We start from the raw sequence: 23,315 nt of genomic DNA on the forward strand, positions 1-23,315 counted from the left end.
CTGCACCAGCGTCTGACAGTCCCAGTATATCTGTGGGGCCCTCCCACGATCGGCCTCCTCACATTAGAGCAGCATCTCGTTCCCCACAGCCCCCCCCCCCCCCCCCTCACCCAGGGGAAGCGCGCCGCCGCCAGAGGAGGCGGAGTCGGAAACGCGCAGCAGTGTCGGTCCGTCTGGTGCGCGGCTCCGCAGCTTGTGTGTCCGTCTCTTCGGTTCGATTCCCCGGGAGCTGCAGATAGTTCAGGCCGCAGAGAGCGGTGGATCTTGGGTGTTCCGGACCCGGGCGACGCGGCGGGGACAGACCCGAACCCGCTGCAGTACAAACCCCGCACGGAGGCCTGAAGTGTGCGCGGAGCCTCCCGCAGGCCTCCCGCACGGACTCCCGCTCCCTCAGGGAAAATGGACGGATTCACCGGCAGCTTGGGTGAGTCACGGCCGCCGCTCGTGCCCTCGTGGCCCCGGGTCACCTGTCCGTGCAGCGGCGCGAGGGGGGAGACGCACGCGCCTCTGGCGGCTTTACACGTGTCACTGCATCAGAGACACTGCACCGCCCCTCCGGCGGATACTGGGCCACGAAAACAAGTGCTCCTCGTGAAGCTCTGCACAGACCTGGTTCAATGACTGTTAGAGACCAGTAGATCCCATCAGAGACCAGTAGATCCCATCAGAGACCAGTAGATACCTGATAGAGACCAGTGGATAACTGATAAAGATCAGTTGAGACCAGATAGAGACCAATAGATCCCATCAGAGACCAGTGGATACCTGATAGAGACCAGTAGATCACATCAGAGACCAGTGGATACCTGATAGAGACCAGTGATAACTGATAAAGACCAGATAGAGACCAATATATACCAGTAGAGACCTGATAGAGACCAGTAGATACCAGATAGAGACCAATAGATCCCATCAGAGACCAGTGGATACCTGATAGAGACCAGTAGATCACATCAGAGACCAGTGGATACCTGATAGAGACCAGTGATAACTGATAAAGACCAGATAGAGACCAATATATACCAGTAGAGACCTGATAGAGACCAGTAGATCCCATCAGAGACCAGTGGATACCTGATAGAGACCAGTGGATAACTGATAAAGATCAGTTGAGACCAGATAGAGACCAATAGATCCCATCAGAGACCAGTGGATACCTGATAGAGACCAGTAGATCACATCAGAGACCAGTGGATACCTGATAGAGACCAGTGATAACTGATAAAGACCAGATAGAGACCAATATATACCAGTAGAGACCTGATAGAGACCAGTAGATACCTGATAGAGACCAGTAGATACATGATAGAGACCAGTTGAGACCTGATAGAGACCAGTAGATACCTGATAGAGACCAGTAGATACATGATAGAGACCAGTTGAGACCTGATAGAGACCAGTAGATACCTGATAGAGACCAGTAGATACATGATAGAGACCAGTAGATACCTGATAGAGACCAGTAGATACCTGATAGAGACCAGTAGATACCTGATAGAGACCAGTAGATACCTGATAGAGACCAATAGAGACCTGATAGAGACCAGTTGAGACCTGATAGAGACCAATAGATCCGATTAGAGACCTGATAGAGACCAGTGGAGACCTGGTAGAGACCAGTAAGTACCTGATAGATACCATTAGATACCGGAACACACATCACATGACCATGGTTTACACTGCTCATGTGACGTAAACAGGAAGTAGATTGTTTCGTCTGCAGTTGGTTGCTTAGTTACAGAATAGTCAGAGCAGGAATTTATTTTCTTGGAGCGACTACGAGATGTGTGTGTGTTTGTAATCAGATTACCTCTCTGTCTGTGCAGATGACAGTGTAATCAGATTACCTCTCTGTCTGTGCAGATGACAGTGTAATCAGATTACCTCTCTGTCTGTGCAGATGACAGCATGTCTGGAGCGAGTGTCTCAGATGTCAGCGACCGTCTCTCGGCTCTGGAGCTTCGTGTCCAGCAGCAGGAGGACGAGCTGACCGTCATGAAAGCTGCTCTCGCTGACGTCCTTCGTCGCCTCGCGGCGGCTGAAGACTCTTCAACGCCTGTGACCAAAAAACCAGGAGGAAAAGGTGACGTGTGTTTGAATGTTTGTGGATTAATCTTAAGTTTTATTAGACTAATGATTGATGAAATCTACAGCTGACTGATCTGATTGGCTCTGATGACAGGTGTTGTAAACTAGAATTTATGCTAATACACTGTAAACAATGCATCTGGTTCGTCCAATGACATTGTCATGTCCATGTCCAAATAAAATCTACTAACTAACAAAAAAAAAAAAAAATGAGTTTAACCTCTGACCTCATCAGCTGCTTTGTCTGCAAAAAGTTTAAATGTCATCAATCAATAAAAAGAACAGGTATATTTTGGATCATTGATGTAATAAAAAACAAAATAGAATTGATATCAACCATATCTAAAAAGTGTTTTAAGTTTCTAAACATATTGATGCGTTTCCCCTGTGATAACGTGATGAAACACCGGATGCACTGATATGGAAATTCTTGGCCGATATTGATACCGATGTTTAAAACAACAATCTAGCCGATACGATATTTGTTTATTTTGTTTCTGTTGTTATTCATTCACCCTTTTGTGCCAGGAAAATAATTAAATCATTATTTAAAAAGCACTATTTTAAATTATTTCAGCCCTTTATCACTCATCTTTTAATGAGCACAAATTCAATCAGATTTATGAAACAATCTTTAGTTTAACTAAACTTTATTTAAAGGAGACATATTATGCCCATTTCACCACAGTTGATATGGTTCCTTGGGGTCTTAATGAAATGTCTGTAACATATTTTGGTCAAAATACCACAAGGATCATTTAAAACAGCACCTTTTTACCCTGTCTGAAACAGCCCTCCTCAGATTGACCGGTTTTGAAGACTGGGTTTATGCTTATGTTTTGTTATGACTTATGTTCAGTAAAGACACTGTGTTAAAGGAGTATTGAGATGTCCTGAGGGTCAGCGAACAGGTCGGGGTGGGGCTTGTGACAGTTCTAGACCAATGGGGTGGGGTTGTGTGGGATGACAGGTTCTCATTGGCTGGTTTGTTAGGGGTCAGGGATGAATGTCGGAGAAGGAACCAGGAGTGTGACATGTTCGTGTTGACTTTAATAAAGTTACAAATAAGAGAAGAGATTCCGTGTCGCCTGTGAGGGTTAGGGTTCATTGGACATTACAATACCAATGAACACCGGCCAATGCCATCAGTGAAGTCAAGTTTATTACCAATGTGCCGATGGCAGTAAACGAGTGAATATCAACCGCTACCAATGTACAGCAGATACATCGTTTCACTACTAGATGAAATATATTCATCATAAGTCACATGACCGAGTCATGATTCCTCAGTTATATGGGTTTAATTTTTCATTTAAACTCCCAGATGAAAGTTATTTTGATCAAATCTAGCTTTAAGTTCGGACACAAACTTCACTGATGATCAGTTTGACCATTAGAAATGTAAAACCTGACGTTTCTGTTTCCACTCTGTTAAATGAAGCCAGGGCTCAGTCAGTGTAATAAGTAGCCTGCTGTCCCCACCAGGTGGAGCTGTACTGCGGGAAGCCTACTCCATGTCCAGTATCACTAACGGAGGAACATCTGGACGAAAGAGAGACTCCACATCAGTTAGCAGGAAAGAGACGGTGTCGTCTGCTGCCAAAAGGTAAAAGCTGATGATGTCATGTTTCATCCTGTTTAGTTTCAGACTGTAAATACTCTGTTTAAATTGTTCACAGTAGTTTCTACTTCTTTGTTTTTATTGTGTCTGTACTTGTTTTAACTTTCGCTGAACGTTTGAGTGAACAAAACAAAAACATGGTTTTGTTTTTAAGTCATGTGATTTAACGTTTATTACAGTTTGTTTGTTTTTAAATCTTTTGCTGATTTAACTTCAAAGTGGACCTCAACATGACCTTAACATGACCGTAAAGTTACCTTAACATGAACCCAACATGACACTGACATGACCTTAACATGACCGTAAAGTTACCTTAACATGAACCCAACATGACACTGACATGACCTTAACATGACCGTAAAGTTACCTTAACATGAACCCAACATGACACTGACATGACCTTAACATGACCGTAAAGTTACCTTAACATGACCCCAACATGACACTGATATGACCTTAACATGACCGTGTAGTTACCTTAACATGACCCCAGCATGACACTGACATGACCTTAACATGACCGTAAAGTTACCTTAACATCAACCCAACATGACACTGACATGACCTTAACATGACCGTAAAGTTACCTTAACATCAACCCAACATGACACTGACATGACCTTAACATGACCGTAAAGTTAGCTTAACATGAACCTAACATGACCCTAACATGACCGTAAAGTTACCTTAACATCAACCCAACATGCCACTGACATGACCTTAACATGACTGTAGAGTTACCTTAACATGAACCCAACATGACACTGACATGACCTTAACATGACCGTAAAGTTAGCTTAACATGAACCTAACATGACCCTAACATGACCGTAAAGTTACCTTAACATGAACCCAACATGACACTGACATGAACCTAACATAACCGTAAAGTTAGCTTAACATGAACCTAACATAACCGTAAAGTTAGCTTAACATGAACCTATCATGACCCTAACAGGACCGTAAAGTTACCTTAACATGAACCTAACATGACCTTAACATGACTGTAAAGTTACCTCAACATGGACACTGACATGACCCACAGTAGAATTCAGTAGAACCCACTTGAATACAGGAAAATCCAATAGAACCAAGTAGAAACAGTTGAAAACAATAGAACCCTATAGAAACAATACAACCCAGTAGAACCCTGTATAAATAGTAGAAACTGAACACAATTGAAGTGAAACATTATATCTTTGTAGAAACATTTGAACTCAGTACATCCCAGGAGTGTACTGTAGAAACCAGTAGAGCTTAGTAGTACCCAGTTGTGTACAGTAGAACCCAGTTTAAGCCAGTAGACCCAAGTAGAAACAAGCAGACTCCAATAGAACCAAGTATTTACCAGTAGAACCCAGTAAACTGAGTAGAACCAATTAAAACCATGTATAAACCAGTTGACTCCAATAGAACCCAGTATAAACCAGTTGACTCCATTAGACTCCAATCAAACTCAGTTAACTACAGTAGAACCCAGTATCAACCAGTAGAACTCTGTAAACTACAGTAGAACCCTGTGTAAACCAGTAGACTTCAGTTTAAACAGTAGACTCCAGTAGCACCTTAGAACCAGCAGCACCCAGTAGAACCAAGTAGAACCCAGTAGAACCAAGTAGAACCCAGTAGAGCGTGTCTCACTCCCCTGGTTTCGTCCACAGTGGAGCAGACAGGAAGAAGGAGGTCAGGGGTCAGATGGAGGAGATCCAGGAACGGGAGGAGGTGCCCCGCCCACAGGACCTGTCCCCCTCCTCCCCCCTCCCTCCTCAGACCTGTGTGACCCCCCCTCAGAGACCCGCCCAGTCTGCCGACACCAGTAAAGGCCACGCCCCTCCTAAAAGGTTCTGCTTTGTGATTTGTCAGCTTCTTCTGACCTCATTCACTGACATCACTCTGGCAGTGATTACTAACTCCGCCCCTTCAGGACCCACAGTTTTCTTTTCTGCCCACCTGGGTCACCTGACATGAACAGATGCCTCTGATTGGCTGAGAGTAACTGATCCAGGTGAGGAGGTGCAGCGTGAACACGACTGTGCCTCCTCCTCCCTGAGTCATTTCTTGGAGAACATGAGTCTGACTGAGCCGACTAACCTTCTCCCAGCTTCACCTGAGGACTGTTCTTCCTCCTCCTCCTCCTCCTTCTCCTCCTCCTCCTCCTCTTCCTCTTCCTGCTGCTTGTCCTCCTCTTCTTCTTCTTCCTCCTGCTCCTCCTCCTGCTGCTGCTCCTCCTCCTCCTCCTGCACCTCCTTCTCCTCCTCCTGCTGCTGCTCCTCCTCCTCCTCCTGCTGCTGCTCCTCCTACTCCTGCTGCTGCACCTCCTACTCCTGCTCCTCCTCCTCTGGAGTGGTTTGGCTCCATTGAGTCAGTTCCGTGTCTGAACTCAACTGCGTCTTTTACAAATGAACAAAATAATAACTCTGAGATGATCACTTTCATCATTGATCATTTTAATCTTCATCATCGCCTGCTGCTGTGATACTGACTGATTGTCTGTGTGTCTGTCTGTGTCTGTGTCCGTCCAGGGGGCCCAGTGTGAAGCGGTCCTCGGGTATCGAACGCTCTCAGAGCAGCACATGGGAGAGTGCAGATGAAAACAGGAACAAACTGGTGAAAGCTGCTTCAACATCCAGACTGTTGAGTAAAGTGATGAAGAGTGCAGAGAGGTACACACACACATAGACAGACTCACACAAACAGACACACACACACAGACTCACGCACACACAGACAGACACACACACACACTGTTCATTTGAGTTTCATAATCAAATCAAAACACAGAAGATCTGCTGACTTTACATTTTAAGAATATTATAGAGAAATCAACATTTCCCATAATGAGCAGCTTTGACGACTAAAACTTTTTTAGTCGTAGTTTTCAGTCTTCTATTTATTTTAATTATACATTAGATGATGAGGTTTTTTTAAATGTCACAAAGACAGGCTACACTAGTTTATGTTCAAAATGCATATGTATATATATGTATATAGTGTTGCTCTTCTAGACTTAAAGCATCTATTCACAGAGATGTAGAGCATTACTCATGTAAACTTATAGAACATAACGTGGGATTATTCATTTGTGGAATTAACGTGTTCATATTTGTATTGCATGAATATATACGCATGTGCGGAATGAGCCCCTCCATGTGTCGGTGCTGTTCGTGGAGAGGAGGTGGTGGATTGTTTCCCTGATGGTCATAGTTTAGTTTGTGAAGAAGCTCATGGAATCAATGGATCATCTGCGGAGCTCAAGAGGAACCTGGGCTTCTTCTTAGTTTCTTCTATTGATAATAAATAACAGCAGCTTCTGGCTTTTCTGTCTCTTTTCAGACACAAAGACCCGGTGGTCAGTCAAGGTAATAACACCTTAATCATCATCATCATCATCATTATCATCATTTTCCAACAGCCAATAGGAATCCAGAGTCACAGCCAACAACATCCACAACAAAACAAAAAAGAAGTCAACAGCAGCAACAACAAAACTATAGTTGTGTTGTTTGTTGATGTGTTGTTTTGTTTTGTTGCTGTTATTGTTGTTTGCGTTGTTGTTATTGTTGTTTGCGTTGTTGTTGTTCAGTTACAATGTCTTTGTCTCAAACCAGCCAAAATGTCAACCCGTGAGAAAACCAGCCAATCAGGTGAGTCCTGACGAGTTGTCAGAGCTTTAGCCAAAACAAGCTAATAAGCTAACAGGCTATTAGCACCTCTCTGAGCACTTCCTCTTTCTGCTTCAAACCAATCAAATCCCTCCATCCGCTGTCACTCACCTGCTAAAGCTACCTGAGCTCACTCACACTCCCCCCGCTCCCTTCACTGGTTACCAGTAGCTGGATCCGTTTCAAAACACTAGTAACTGGTACCGTGCTGTGAACGGATCAGGTTCAGTCCACATCCAAGACATGGTCAAACCTTACAGCCCGTCCACTCCGCTCTGCATCGACCAATCAGCTGCTCCCTCACTGCGAGGGACAGCTGTCGATCACAACAGCTTCCTGTCCTGGCTCCTAAACGGTGGAACGAGCTCCACATGGACATCAGGACAGGAAGTTCATACATCGTCCTCCAGACTGAAGACACATGTCTTCAGACTATAGCTTGGATTAAAAAAAAGTTTTAGTAGCCCTTTGTAGTTTGGCTTTTTGAAGCTAATGTACCGACTTGATTCTGGGATTGTTCCCTCATGGTTTATGTAACTCACCTGCTTCACCCATCACTCACCTGCTTCACCCGTCACTCACCTGCTTCACCCGTCACTCACCTGCTTCACCCGTCACTCACCTGCTTCACCCGTCACTCACCTGCTTCACCCGTCACTCACCTGCTTCACCCGTCAGTCACCTGCTTCACCCGTCACTCACCTGCTTCACCCGTCACTCACCTGCTTCACCCGTCAGTCACCTGCTTCACCCGTCACTCACCTGCTTCACCCGTCACTCACCTGCTTCACCCGTCAGTCACCTGCTTCACCCGTCACTCACCTGCTTCACCCGTCACTCACCTGCTTCACCCGTCACTCACCTGCTTCACCCGTCACTCACCTGCTTCACCCGTCACTCACCTGCTTCACCCGTCACTCACCTGCTTCACCCGTCACTCACCTGCTTCACCCGTCACTCACCTGCTTCACCCGTCATTACCTGCTTCACCCGTCACTCACCTGCTTCACCCGTCACTCACCTGCTTCACCCGTCACTCACCTGCTTCACCCGTCACTCACCTGCTTCACCCGTCATTACCTGCTTCACCCGTCAGTCACCTGCTTCACCCGTCACTCACCTGCTTCACCCGTCACTCACCTGCTTCACCCGTCAGTCACCTGCTTCACCCGTCACTCACCTGCTTCACCCGTCACTCACCTGCTTCACCCGTCAGTCACCTGCTTCACCCGTCACTCACCTGCTTCACCCGTCACTCACCTGCTTCACCCGTCATTACCTGCTTCACCCGTCACTCACCTGCTTCACCCGTCACTCACCTGCTTCACCCGTCACTCACCTGCTTCACCCGTCACTCACCTGCTTCACCCGTCATTACCTGCTTCACCCGTCAGTCACCTGCTTCAACCGTCACTCACCTGCTTCACCCGTCACTCACCTGCTTCACCCGTCACTCACCTGCTTCACCCGTCACTCACCTGCTTCACCCGTCACTCACCTGCTTCACCCGTCACTCACCTGCTTCACCCGTCACTCACCTGCTTCACCCGTCAGTCACCTGCTTCACCCGTCACTCACCTGCTTCACCCGTCACTCACCTGCTTCACCCGTCACTCACCTGCTTCACCCGTCACTCACCTGCTTCACCCGTCAGTCACCTGCTTCACCCGTCACTCACCTGCTTCACCCGTCACTCACCTGCTTCACCCGTCACTCACCTGCTTCACCCGTCACTCACCTGCTTAACCCGTCACTCACCTGCTTCACCCGTCACTCACCTGCTTCACCCGTCATTACCTGCTTCACCCGTCACTCACCTGCTTCACCCGTCACTCACCTGCTTCACCCGTCACTCACCTGCTTCACCCGTCATTACCTGCTTCACCCGTCACTCACCTGCTTAACCCGTCACTCACCTGCTTCACCCGTCACTCACCTGCTTCACCCGTCACTCACCTGCTTCACCCGTCACTGACCTGCTTCACCCGTCACTCATCTGCTTCACCCGTCATTACCTGCTTCACCCGTCACTCACCTGCTTCACCCGTCATTACCTGCTTCACCCGTCAGTCACCTGCTTCACCCGTCACTCACCTGCTTCACCCGTCAGTCACCTGCTTCACCCGTCACTCACCTGCTTCACCCGTCACTCACCTGCTTCACCCGTCACTCACCTGCTTCACCCGTCACTCACCTGCTTCACCCGTCACTCACCTGCTTCACCCGTCACTGACCTGCTTCACCCGTCACTCACCTGCTTCACCCGTCATTACCTGCTTCACCCGTCACTCACCTGCTTCACCCGTCTGGTTTAAACCTGGCTCTATTTGGGGTCAGCTCTGTGGCTGAGGGGGTAGAGCGGTCGTCCTCTAATCAGAAGGTCAACAGCTCGATTTGATCAATAAACAGTTTACCTTGTAAAAAGTTCAGAATGCTCCGATCAGACTTATATTGATTATGTGTAAACATTTTAATCCAATGCTTGTATTTGGTGATACGACTCATTTTGCTTGAATATATTTGATCAATTCATTTTGTTTGCGTTGTTGTTTCAGAGGGAAATCACATTAAGATGTTCATGCGTGGTCGACCCATCACGATGTTCATCCCGTCAGACGTGGAAAACTATGACGAAGTTCGTACAGAGCTTCCCTCAGAAAGACTAAAGCTTGAATGGGTGTATCCTTCACTCTCACAGAATACTACTCATAACACTAACATTTATAACATAAACATTTTATTTGTATTGTGCCAAATCTGAACAAACATTATATCAAAGCAATTAACGTATCAGTTCAAGACACTGACAACTTGACCACGTTTTCTCTTCACACCTTCCTTCTGAGGCCAGAGGTAGGCAGCTGGAGGTCAAAGGTCAGGTTAGAGGTTGTAGGTCGAGGTTAAAGGTCAGGAGTTGAAAGTCAGAGTTTGGAGATTAATTTAGTTTCAGTTCTCAGTAGGTATATACTATTACTTTCAGTAGATCTTTATTAACACTCTATTTAGCTCCCCAGTAGATCTCCAGTAGCACCTCAGTAGATCTCCAGTAGCTACTCAGTAGCTCCTCAGTAGATCCTCAGTAGATCTCCAGTAGATCCTCAGTAGATCCTCAGATCTCCAGTAGATCCTCAGTAGATCTCCAGTAGATCCTCAGTAGATCCTCCGTAGATCCTCAGATCTCCAGTAGCTCCTCAGTAGATCCTCAGGAGATCTTCAGTAGATCCTCAGGAGATCTTCAGTAGCTCCTCAGTAGATCTTCAGTAGCTCCCCAGTAGCTCCCCAGTAGCTCCTCAGTAGCTCCTCAGTAGATCCTCAGGAGATCTTCAGTAGATCCTCAGGAGATCTTCAGTAGCTCCTCAGTAGATCTTCAGTAGCTCCCCAGTAGCTCCCCAGTAGCTCCTCAGTAGCTCCTCAGTAGCTCCTCAGTAGATCCTCAGTGGATCTCCAGTAGATCCTCAGTAGATCTCCAGTTTATCCTCAGTAGATCTCCAGTAGATCCTCAGTGGATCCTCAGTAGATCCTCAGTAGCTCCTCAGTAGATCTCCAGTAGCTCCTCAGTAGATCTCCAGTAGCTCCTCAGTAGATCTCCAGTAGCTCCTCAGTAGATCCTCAGTAGCTCCTCAGTAGATCCTCAGTAGATCTCCAGTAGATCTCCAGTAGATCCTCAGTAGCTCCTCAGTAGATCCTCAGTAGATCTCCAGTAACTCCTCAGTAGATCTCCAGTAGCTCCTCAGTAGATCCTCAGTAGATCCTCAGTAGATCTCCAGTAGATCCTCAGTAGTTCCTCAGTAGATCTCCAGTTTATCCTCAATAGATCTCCAGTAGATCCTCAATAGCTACTCAGTAGATCTCCAGTAGATCCTCAGTAGATCTCCAGTAGATCCTCAGTAGATCTCCAATAGCTCCTCAGTAGCTCCTCAGTAGATCTCCAGTAGATCCTCAGTAGATCTCAATTAGCTCCTCAGTAGATCTCCAGTAGATCTCCAGTAGATCCTCAGTAGCTCCTCAGTAGATCTCCAGTAGATCCTCAGTAGATCTCCATTAGCTCCTCAGTAGATCTCCAGTAGATCCTCATTAGCTCCTCAGTAGATCCTCAGTAGATGCTCAGTAGCTCCTCAGTAGATCTCCAGGTGTGTCCTTAACTCCGGACAGGTACGGTTACCGTGGCAGAGACTGCAGAGCCAACGTCTACCTGCTTCCTACCGGAGAGATCGTTTACTTCATCGCTTCGGTCGTGGTTCTATTTAACTACGAAGAACGAACACAGAGATTTTATCTCGGACACACTGATTGTGTCAAGTGGTGAGAAAACATTACGATGCTGCTCTGCTATTGGTCTGTGGTGACAGGTGAGGGACATCATGTCTTTTTGTTTGACAGCCTGGCCCTGCATCCTGATAAAATCCGGATCGCTACAGGACAGATTGCAGGAGTGGACAAAGACGGACGAGTGAGGACAAACATTTTAATTCCATTAAAAGTGAAAGCTTCATCTACGACTAAAACTTAATCACAACTGTGACGACAGTTTCACGTTTCTCATTGACAACTGAATTTAATGACGATGGGTAAATGTCTTCAATATTTTAACCCATGGTACCTATATGTAGCTATACACTTCTGTATCCAAGGTAACTATACACACAGATTGAAGCAGATGTCTACAAATTACAAGACTTAAAAAAACTAAAGGGTAATAATATTGATAATGGATACTAGTATTGATCCCAGTGTCTGTGTCCAGGCGCTGCAGCCTCACGTTCGGATCTGGGACAGCGTCAGTCTCTCCACGCTTCAGGTCGTTGGTTTGGGAACCTTCGAGCGCGGGGTCGGTTCCCTGGCTTTCTCCAAAGCTGTGAGTATTACCAGCTGCATTATGGGAACTGAAGTCTCTGCTGACCTCTGTGTGAAAACATTATAAATAATTGATAATTTACTAATCATTTAAAAATTCTCAAAACTCTGTTTCACATCGTCTCTCTCTCTCTTTGCCTGTCTGTCTCTCAGGACTCGGGACATCACCTTAGTGTGATTGACGACTGTAATGATCACATGTTGACAGTCTGGGATTGGCAGAGGAAGTCAAAGATCGCTGAAATCAAGGTCGACACAATTTTTTTTTTTTAATTGTTTCCATTATGCAGTTTCACTGTAAAACTGTTGCTTCTTACATTTTTAATTGGACAGTTAATTAATCTGGTTGAGTGGGAGCTGAAGAAGTTTATTTTAATTGGTTCTAACTGGTTACAGACCACTAACGAGGTGGTCCTGTCTGTGGAGTTCCACCCCACTGACCCTAATACCATTGTCACCTGTGGAAAGTCCCACATCTTCTTCTGGACCTGGTCCGGAACCTCGCTGGCTCGAAAACAAGGAATCTTTGGGGTGAGAGCACTTTCCATCAAGTTCATCGAAACCATCAACTGAATGTATACAGACGATGACGTCATGGACGATGACAGCTCACACATAAACACGCCTCCTCCATGTTAGCAGATGGGACATGGAACACTCTATGAAAACAAAGTAGATGTTAAATACTGTAAACGTTTGTCAAAGATGGTTTCTGTCATTTTAGGTAGTTTGTATCACACGGTTGTTGGTTCAAGTGCTTCTGATCAGTGTGGTTTTAGTTACTTATTTGATGATATATAGTTGGGCTCAGACTCCTTATTGTTTGAGATGGTGTGTATAAGTGTTGTTTTTCCTTTTGAATTTGACTATTGTTCAAAAAGAAAACCGAGTTAAGGTCTACACCAGGTTAAATATGAGCAGTGTATATTTGCTCATATTGACGCTCTAATATATTGATTATTATATCAATATAACAATAATTGCTTCATGTTAATATTGACATATTGATCCGAGTAACATCAACACTATAATTTGCTGTTATTGATTTCATTTCCCAGAAGCTAAATAAAACTGGTGCTTTTATTACTAAAAAAAAGTAATCGGTTACCTTTGTCAACAAAGGATTAAACGAATAGTAACACAAATGAGTTATGAGATGTTTGGCGGAGTGAGACGTGAACAAAGTGAACGTGAGGAATTTGATCTTCAGACGAACAGGATGTTCCACCCAGCTGAACACAAAGGAAACTTAAGATTTAAAGTTCTACACCCACATTGTTCTGTTTATATGAACCTGAACTGTTTCTCTTAGAACCTTTCTCCTAGTCTGACGCTGTAGTCATGGTCTGTGGTTGTAGTGTCTGTAGTCAGTCAATCAATCATCACATGTTATCTGTCTCACAGATGTTAAAAGGATCAACTTCCTGTTCTTAACGCAACACGAGTCAAACAGAAACTTAGTGATCAGTGATGAAGATCAGTCCCATGTGAGGATCCTCTCCCAGGACACACACAGGCTGATGGAACTGAACACAACAACACAACAGGATGCACTACATGAGAAGAACCAGTTTGTAACTTCATGTTTAAAGTGTTTCTACATCATGTCTGATGGAGATGAAGCAGCAGATAAACTGAGGAGTTCCTGATGGTTGAAGATGTGAGGAGACATGTTGTGTATCAAGAAGTCTGGTTGTGATCATAGTCCTCGATCAGCTGACAGCACCATCATGCTCCACCACCACTATCCTGGTCTAACTCTATCCAATTCTCTCATGTTTTCAGAAATATGAGAAACCAAAGTTCATCCAGTGCCTGTCCTTCCTGAGCACTGGAGACATCCTGACTGGAGACTCAGGAGGTGTCCTGCTGATTTGGACCAGGAGCTCTGCTGAAGCACCGTCAGGAAAGGGCCCCAGAGGTTAGGAGGGACCAGTTAGACTTAACTAGAACCAGTTACAATGAGTTAAACTCAGTTAGATCCATTTAGAACCAGTTAGACTCAGTTACAACCTGTTAGACTCAGTCAGAACCAGTTAGACTCAGTTACAACCAGTTAGACTCAGTTACAACCAGTTAGACTCTGTTAGAACCAGTTAGACTCTGTTAGACTCTGTTAGAACCAGTTAGAACCAGTTAGAACCAGTTAGAACCAGTTAGAACCAGTTAGACTCAGTTAGACCCAGTACGACTCAGTTAGACTCAGTTACAACCAGTTAGACTCTGTTAGAACCAGTTAGACTCAGTTAGACTGAGTTAGAACCAGTTAGACCCTGTTAGAACCAGTTAGAGCCAGTTAGACTGAGTTAGAACCAGTTGGACTCAGTTAGAACCAGTTAGACTGAGTTAGAACCAGTTGGACTCAGTTAGAACCAGTTGGACTCAGTTAGAACCAGTTAGACTGAGTTAGACTGAGTTAGACTGAGTTAGACTCAGTTGGACTCAGTTGGACTCAGTTAGAACCAGTTAGACTGAGTTAGAACCAGTTGGACTGAGTAAGGTTTATATGTTTACTGGTAGATGAATCTTTTTGGATTTTAACTCTTGAATATTCGGCATCTATGTTTCAGAAGAAACAGTTTTATACAAATAGAAAATGTTATGTTTTCTTTGGATCACTTCATTATGGGATAATAACTTGTCTTCCTGTTGATAAAATAAAAGTCTGCAGATTAATTTAAAGAGGAAGTAGAAAGGAAAGTGAGATGTGCTGCCTCCTGCTGGCTGCTGCCTCTTTACTTTCATTTATTTTCCTCTCGTTTCACAGCTTCTGTCTTTTCACTCTAATAAATATTTCAGTTCAGTAGACGAGATATGTGACTGTGTGTGTGCGTGTGTGTGTGTGTGTGTGTGCGTGCGTGTTTGTGTGTGTAGCATTTCAGATTAGTCGGCAGGTCAAAGGTCACGAGGGAAGTGTTTTCTGTATGTGTGAGATGAGGAGCGGCACTTTGCTGACGGGAGGAGGAAAAGACCGAAAGATCATCCTGTGGGACCATGAACTGAGAGCAGACCGAGACATCGAGGTCACACACACACAGACACACACAAACACACAGTTACATAAACACAGTTAGTGGTTTATAGCAGTTTCCTGTCGATGTGTTTGATTGTTGGGTCTCATGACGGTTCTCAGGTCCCTGATCAGTATGGAACCATCAGAGCCGTGTCTGAGGGGAAGGGCGAAGAGTTTCTAGTTGGAACTTCTCGTAACTTCATCCTAAGAGGAACCTTCAACGACGGCTTCCTGGTGGAGGTTCAGGTGAGATCACGTGTCAAATGTGTTCCGGACCCTTGAGTTCAAAAGAAGAACTTTGTGTTTCCATCACTCAGATGCTCACATCCACCACATTTGTACCACATGGAGAAAACTTAGCTAATCAGGTTTTCTTGTCACAATGTCGCAGAGACACAGGATCATCAGGAATCATTTCCTGAAGGAAAACAGCCGACAGAAGAAATGTTTCACACATATTGAGAAATGAACAAACCCTGAAAAGCTATAAACGTTCCCTAGTGTCGTCTTCCATGTATCGACCAGACGTGTCTTTACTACACAGAAATAATCTTCTGAAGTCGTGATGTGTTCAGGGTCTGTGTAACATGAAGTCGTGATGTGTTCAGGGTCTGTGTAACATGAAGTCGTGATGTGTTCAGGGTCTGTGTAACATGAAGTCGTGATGTGTTCAGGGTCTGTGTAACATGAAGTCGTGATGTGTTCAGGTTCTGTGTAACATGAAGTTGTGATGTGTTCAGGGTCTGTGTAAAATGAAGTCGTGATGTGTTCAGGGTCTGTGTAACATGAAGTCGTGATGTGTTCAGGTTCTGTGTAACATTAAGTTGTGATGTGTTCAGGGTCTGTGTAACATGAAGTTGTGATGTGTTCAGGGTCTGTGTAACATGAAGTTGTGATGTGTTCAGGGTCTGTGTAACATGAAGTTGTGATGTGTTCAGGGTCTGTGTAACATGAAGTCGTGATGTGTTCAGGGTCTGTGTAACATGAAGTCGTGATGTGTTCAGGGTCACACTGACGAGCTGTGGGGTTTGGCGACTCATCCGTCCAGACAGATGTTTCTGACGTGTGCTCAGGACCGGCTCGTCTGCCTGTGGAACTCCTTCGATCACGCTCTGCAGTGGAGCCGCACAGTAGAGGTGGGCATGGACTGGATTGATTCTTGACAAATGATTGACAGGTGATTGACAGCTTTTCCTCTCGACCAGGAACACGGACACTGTGCAGACTTCCATCCCAGCGGAGCCGTGGTTGCTATAGGAACACACTCGGGAAAGTCAGTGCAGATCATTTATAGATCTACAAAATCCATCCACTCAGTGTACAGATCAGAATTGTCCAGATCTTGGGTTCTTCTGGTTCTCACTCGTCTCATCCTGTCAGGTGGTACGTTCTGGATGCAGAGACCACAGATCTGGTGGCGATCCACACCGACGGGAACGAGCAACTGTCAGTGATGCGTTTTTCTGTGGGTAGGTAGAGTATCCTGTTTCCATCTCAACGCTATGAAAGTAGTGAACTACATGTCCCAGAATGCCTCTCTTCGCCTCTGCAGATGGAAGTCTGCTGGCTGTTGGATCTCATGACAACTTTATTTACCTCTACACCGTCTCTGACAGAGGACGCAAGTACAGTCGCTACGGGAAGTGCACGGTAAGAGTTCACCTAACCCTAACTCTTAAAGTCCATTGACCTCGTGACCTGAGAGGAATAGTTCAGGAGTAAATCCAATACAATTGAAGTAACTGGTGACAGATAAAAAACTACTGGAGACAAATCTGCCTCCATACTGCCCCCGTGGTTCCTCTGCTGTAACTGCAGCTCTCTTGATTAGCTTGGAGCCGATTGGAGCCATTTAGGAAACGTGGTGTAAACTGTTCTGAAATGAACGTCAGGGCTTCAGGACTCTTGGCGACGCCACAGGAGAAACATGAAGGCACCTTCTTCTTCTGTTACTTCAATGATTTGGATTCGTTAAAGATTAAAGATGATGACGTGTGTTCATGACTCCGTCACAGGGACATTCCAGTTACATCACACATCTGGACTGGTCACCTGACAACAACTTCCTCATGTCCAACTCTGGAGACTACGAGATCCTCTACTGTGAGTAATCTCATACTAGTACTCTCAGTATTTCTGATAGTGTGAGTAATATGATACTAGTACTGTGAGTAATCTGATACTAGTACTGTGAGTAATCTGATACTAGCACTATGACTAATCTGATACTAGTACTCTCGCTAATACTGATAATAGTACTGTGGGTAATCTGATACTAGTACTGTGAGTAATCTGATACTAGTACTGTGAGTAATCTGATACTAGTACTGTGACTAATCTGATACTAACACTGTAATCTGATACTGGTACTGTGAGTAATCTGATACTAGTACTCTCAGTAATACTGATACTAGTACTGTGGGTAATCTGATACTAGTACTGTCAGTAATACTGATACTAGTACTGTGAGTAATCTGATACTAGCACTGTGAGTAATCTGATACTAGTACTGTCAGTAATACTGATACTAGTACTGTGGGTAATCTGATACTAGTTGTGTGAGTAATCTGATACTAATACTGTGAGTAATCTGATACTAGTTCTGTGAGTAATCTGATGCTAATGCTGTGAGTAATCTGATACTAGTTGTGTGAGTAATCTGATACTAGTACTGTGGGTAATCTGATACTAGTTGTGTGAGTAATCCTATACTAATACTGTGGATAATCTGATACTAGTTGTGTGAGTAATCTGATACAACTCAATGCTCAGACTTTACGTCTTTGTCATATAGATGTTGTGTGTTGCAGTGTGTAGTAACAGTTGTGTATTTTCAGGGGACGTTCCAAACAGCTGTAAACTGATCAGAAATCGTTCTGAGTGTAAAGACATCGACTGGGCCACGTACACCTGCGTCCTGGGGTACCACGTGTTCGGTTCGTATACCTGTGTGTGTGTGTGTGTCACACAACTATACCATTTGCTAAATTCAATGAAATGGTCAATCAAAATCCCTCAATGTGTGTGTGTGTGTGTGTGTGTGTGTGTGTGTGCGTGTGCGTGTGCGTGCTTGTTCCAGGCGTGTGGCCGGAAGGTTCCGATGGCACCGACATCAACGCTCTGATCAGGTCTCACCACAGGAAGGTGATCGCTCTCGCTGACGACTTCTGCAAAGTTCACCTGTTTACGTACCCATGCTCCACCCCCAAGGTGAGACACAGACTCACACACACAGACTCACACACACACTGATCATTCAATTAATCAATAATCAATGTGTCTCCAGGCCCCCAGTCATAAGTACAGCGCCCACAGCAGTCATGTGACCAACGTCAGCTTCCTGTGTAACGACAGTCACCTGATCTCGACGGGGGGGAAGGACACCAGCATCATGCAGTGGCGTTTGGTGGAGAAGTCCTCGCTCTGTGTGAACGACGGCCTGATGTGTAGCCCGGCGTCCCGTCAGGCAGGCGCCGCCCTCACTCTGTCCCCTCCCACCACAGCATCACAGGAATCTGACCCCCCGCCAACAGCCAATGGGACCCAAGAACCCTCTCCGGAAAGCCCACCCCCCATCGAGCTAGCCCCGCCCATATCAGTGTTAACCACACCTCGCTCCGAGTCGACTCCACCCACCTCCGACAGCACAGCGAGTCTGAAAGACAGCCTGGAGCCCAGCGACGACACGGCCACGCCCAGCGACGACATGGCCACGCCCAGCGACGACATGGCCACGCCCAGCGACGAGGGCCTGCCCCCCTTCATCCCGCCCTCATAGACAGGCCCTGTGTGTGTGTGTGTGTGTTGGTACAGCTGACTTTGTGAGGACCAGGCTAAGTAGCTGTTCAGAGAACATGTTTGTAAAGTGAGAACATTTACATATATGAACATATGTAAACACATGACATCCAAACTGTCATAGTCACAACAAATAATTCAGCTGCTCTTATTCCGTCAGTCTGGATTCATGAGTTCTCTCAGATTCAGGCCAAACAATTCTTCAGTGAGTCTCGAGTATAAAAGTTCAAATAGGTGTGTGTGCGTGCGGCTGCAGAGTCACATGGGTTATTTCACCAATCATGTGACGTCACAGTTTGAACCTGGAGGAGGGAACATAACCTCTCACACCTGGACAACAGGGGGCAGCAGAGAGCAGGAGGCCATGAAATGAATAGTTTCGTTTCTACAAACTCAAAGACCTGAGACGAGTAAGACACGTCTCAGTAACGCTTTCCTCACCAATAGAAACAGGGTAGTTGAAGTGGGAGTTAAAGTCGTCAAGGTTTTTTAGATATTTTTTGTATTCTTTGAAATCTAAATTTATTAAAAAAACTTGAATCTTTTTTGATTTATTGATTTATAACAATTAGTGCTAACAAGAACTGGAATTTCTCCGAACTCATGAAATAAAAATAATAAAAAATCGTACTGATTTAATTTAGGGTGAATTCTGGGAAATTTTTTCTTTACATCTGCAACTTAATCAAACATCTGTTTTCAGCATTAGTTCCACATTTTAAACCTTTACGTGATTCTTAAGATGTTTTCTAGTTACCAGTTTTAAAAAAGTATTTTGAAAATAATAAATGTCATTAATTCATTTTAACATGTAAAGGTCCAATTTTATTATTTCACGTTTGCCCCGCCCCTTTTTGTGACATCAGAGACATGAATTCATTTTATTTCACTTTACATGAAGTCAAAAGTCCTGAAGCAGAATGAAGCGTATATGTGTCCCACATTACCAGAATTCACCCTAAGTCGACTCATACAGGAATCATGAGACTAAAGAACACGAGAACCAACCGCCAATAGCAGGATCGTTTCACTGAGCAGCATCGTCAGCCGTTTGCTCATAAAGAACCTTTCACCTGAGGCAGGCGAGCATCAGTCCAGAAGGCAGAGAAATCCACGTAAACAGAAAGTTAAGAGGTGCTAAATGGGAAGTAAACAGGAAATAACGAAGCAGTAAACAGGAAGTTAAGAATAGAAAGTTAAGAGGAAATTGGGAGCTACCAGAGTTAAAGCTGTGACTGACATGTTCTGATGTGAATAATCAGACAGAGTGAGACATCGCTCTCTGACAGGATCTGTGTTTGTATATACTGCAGATGTCTGTATATTTCTGTTCACCATTGGGGGGAGCAGCTACACTGTAAAAATAAAACACCCAGCCAATCAGATAACAGGACACAGCAGATCCTCTCCTCTGATTGGCTGCTGATTATGATTGTTTCAGGACCATTTCAGCTCAGATGTTCCCTGAATGTGGGGGTGGGGACGTCACAAGGGGGCGGGGCTCTCGTGTGTGTGGGGGGGGGGGGGGCAGTACCGTTTATTACTTTTTTGTCTTTTTAATATTCATCAGTTTATCTTTGTCTTTTTTACACTCGTCTCTCTGAAGGGACTTACCTGGACGTCCAAGTGGGGGCGGGGTCAGGGGAGTGACTGGAGATTTTGGGTGTATATTAGGGAAGGGGCGGGGTCAACGGTGTGTGGGTGGGGATGTTGATGATTCATATGACTGTTTTGAGCCAATCATGTGTTCTCATTCCTGTCAGATGACGGACTGAAGATTTCAACAAAAAAATGCAAATAAATGTGAAAACTGAGTCTTTGCTTCATTCCTGACATTGTTGCCATGGAAACAGTCACAGTCCAGGGGCCTGCACCACATGACCATCAGTCACATGACCATCAGTCACATGACCATCAGTCACATGACCATCAGTCACATCACCATCAGTCACATGACCATCAGTCACATGACCATCAGTCACATCACCATCAGTCACATGACCATCAGTCACATCACCATCAGTCACATGACCGTCACCATCAGTCACATGACCATCAGTCACATCACCATCAGTCACATGACCATCAGTCACATCACCATCAGTCACATGACCGTCACCATCAGTCACATGACCATCAGTCACATCACCATCAGTCACATGACCATCAGTCACATCACCATCAGTCACATGACCGTCACCATCAGTCACATGACCAACACCAACAGTCACATGACCATCACCATCAGTCACATGACCATCAGTCAATTGACCATCAGTCACATGACCAACAGTCACATGACCATCACCAACAGTCACATGACCATCACCATCAGTCACATGACCAACAGTCACATGACCATCACCAACAGTCACATGACCATCACCATCAGTCACATGATCATCACCATCAGTCACATGACCAACAGTCACATGACCATCAGTCACATGACCATCACCATCAGTCACATGACCAACAGTCACATGACCATCAGTCACATGACCATCACCATCAGTCACATGACCAACAGTCACATGACCATCACCAACAGTCACATGACCATCACCATCAGTCACATGACCAACAGTCACATGACCATCACCAACAGTCACATGACCATCACCATCAGTCACATGACCATCACCAACAGTCACATGACCATCACCAACAGTCACATGACCATCACCATCAGTCACATGACCATCACCAACAGTCACATGACCATCACCATCAGTCACATGACCATCAGTCACATGACCATCACCATCAGTCACATGACCATCACCATCAGTCACATGACCATCAGTCACATGACCATCAGTCACATCACCATCAGTCACATGACCATCAGTCAATTGACCATCAGTCACATCACCATCAGTCACATGACCATCAGTCACATCACCATCAGTCACATGACCGTCACCATCAGTCACATGACCATCAGTCACATGACCATCAGTCAATTGACCATCAGTCACATCACCATCAGTCACATGACCGTCAGTCACATGACCGTCAGTCACATGACCATCAGTCACATCACCATCAGTCACATGACCATCAGTCAATTGACCATCAGTCACATCACCATCAGTCACATGACCAACACCAACAGTCACATGACCATCACCATCAGTCACATCACCATCAGTCACATGACCGTCACCATCAGTCACATGACCATCAGTCACATGACCATCAGTCAATTGACCATCAGTCACATGACCGTCACCATCAGTCAATTGACCATCAGTCACATGACCATCACCAACAGTCACATGACCATCACCATCAGTCACATCACCATCAGTCACATGACCATCACCATCAGTCACATGACCATCAGTCAATTGACCATCAGTCACATGACCATCACCAACAGTCACATGACCATCACCATCAGTCACATGACCATCACCATCAGTCACATGACCAACAGTCACATGACCATCAGTCACATGACCATCACCATCAGTCACATGACCATCACCATCAGTCACCTGACCAACAGTCACATGACCATCAGTCGCATGACCATCACCATCAGTCACATGACCATCACCATCAGTCACATGACCATCAGTCACATGACCATCACTATCAGTCACATGACCAACAGTCACATGACCATCACCAACAGTCACATGACCATCACCATCAGTCACATGACCAACAGTCACATGACCATCAGTCACATGACCATCACCATCAGTCACATGACCAACAGTCACATGACCATCACCAACAGTCACATGACCATCACCAACAGTCACATGACCACCACCATCAGTCACATGACCACCACCATCAGTCACATGACCGTCACCATCAGTCACATGACCATCACCATCAGTCAATTGACCATCAGTCACATGACCAACAGTCACATGACCATCAGTCACATGACCATCACCATCAGTCACATGACCAACAGTCACATGACCATCACCATCAGTCACATGACCATCACCAACAGTCACATGACCATCACCATCAGTCACATGACCATCACCATCAGTCACATGACCAACAGTCACATGACCATCAGTCACATGACCATCACGTCAGGGACACATTTCACTCGGCAGCAGCTCGTCCATCCTGTTACCATGGAAACCAGGGATGGTTTCACCCACAGGATGATAAAGACGACATCATATTAATCATCATATGATACGTTCATCATTATCATCCTCCCTATATATTATGTATAGTGTATCTTCTCTCTGTACAGGAGAATAGAGCCTGTCTGGTTCCACAGATCCTCCTTCTCTCT

The 23,315-nt window shown here is 45.3% G+C and overlaps 1 protein-coding gene across 1 annotated transcript; it reads left to right on the forward strand.

Annotated features, from left to right (window-relative positions):
- Positions 1-384: 384 nt before the first annotated feature.
- LOC128453355 (echinoderm microtubule-associated protein-like 4) lies at positions 385-20,850 on the forward strand. The gene is made up of 24 exons (XM_053436198.1): positions 385-424; positions 1,901-2,083; positions 3,574-3,694; positions 5,371-5,550; positions 6,232-6,372; positions 7,043-7,068; positions 7,318-7,353; positions 9,927-10,050; positions 11,524-11,673; positions 11,752-11,821; positions 12,116-12,226; positions 12,379-12,474; positions 12,622-12,756; positions 14,011-14,146; positions 15,100-15,248; positions 15,359-15,484; positions 16,243-16,374; positions 16,444-16,511; positions 16,619-16,707; positions 16,791-16,888; positions 17,254-17,341; positions 18,076-18,174; positions 18,318-18,448; positions 18,525-20,850. Exons 1-24 carry the CDS (start codon positions 400-402, stop codon positions 19,014-19,016), a joined length of 3,006 nt encoding a protein of 1,001 aa, XP_053292173.1. The 5' UTR covers positions 385-399; the 3' UTR covers positions 19,017-20,850.
- Positions 20,851-23,315: the final 2,465 nt, after the last annotated feature.

The sequence above is a fragment of the Pleuronectes platessa genome, chromosome 12 (assembly GCF_947347685.1).
Source record: "Pleuronectes platessa chromosome 12, fPlePla1.1, whole genome shotgun sequence".
NCBI lineage: Eukaryota > Metazoa > Chordata > Actinopteri > Pleuronectiformes > Pleuronectidae > Pleuronectes > Pleuronectes platessa.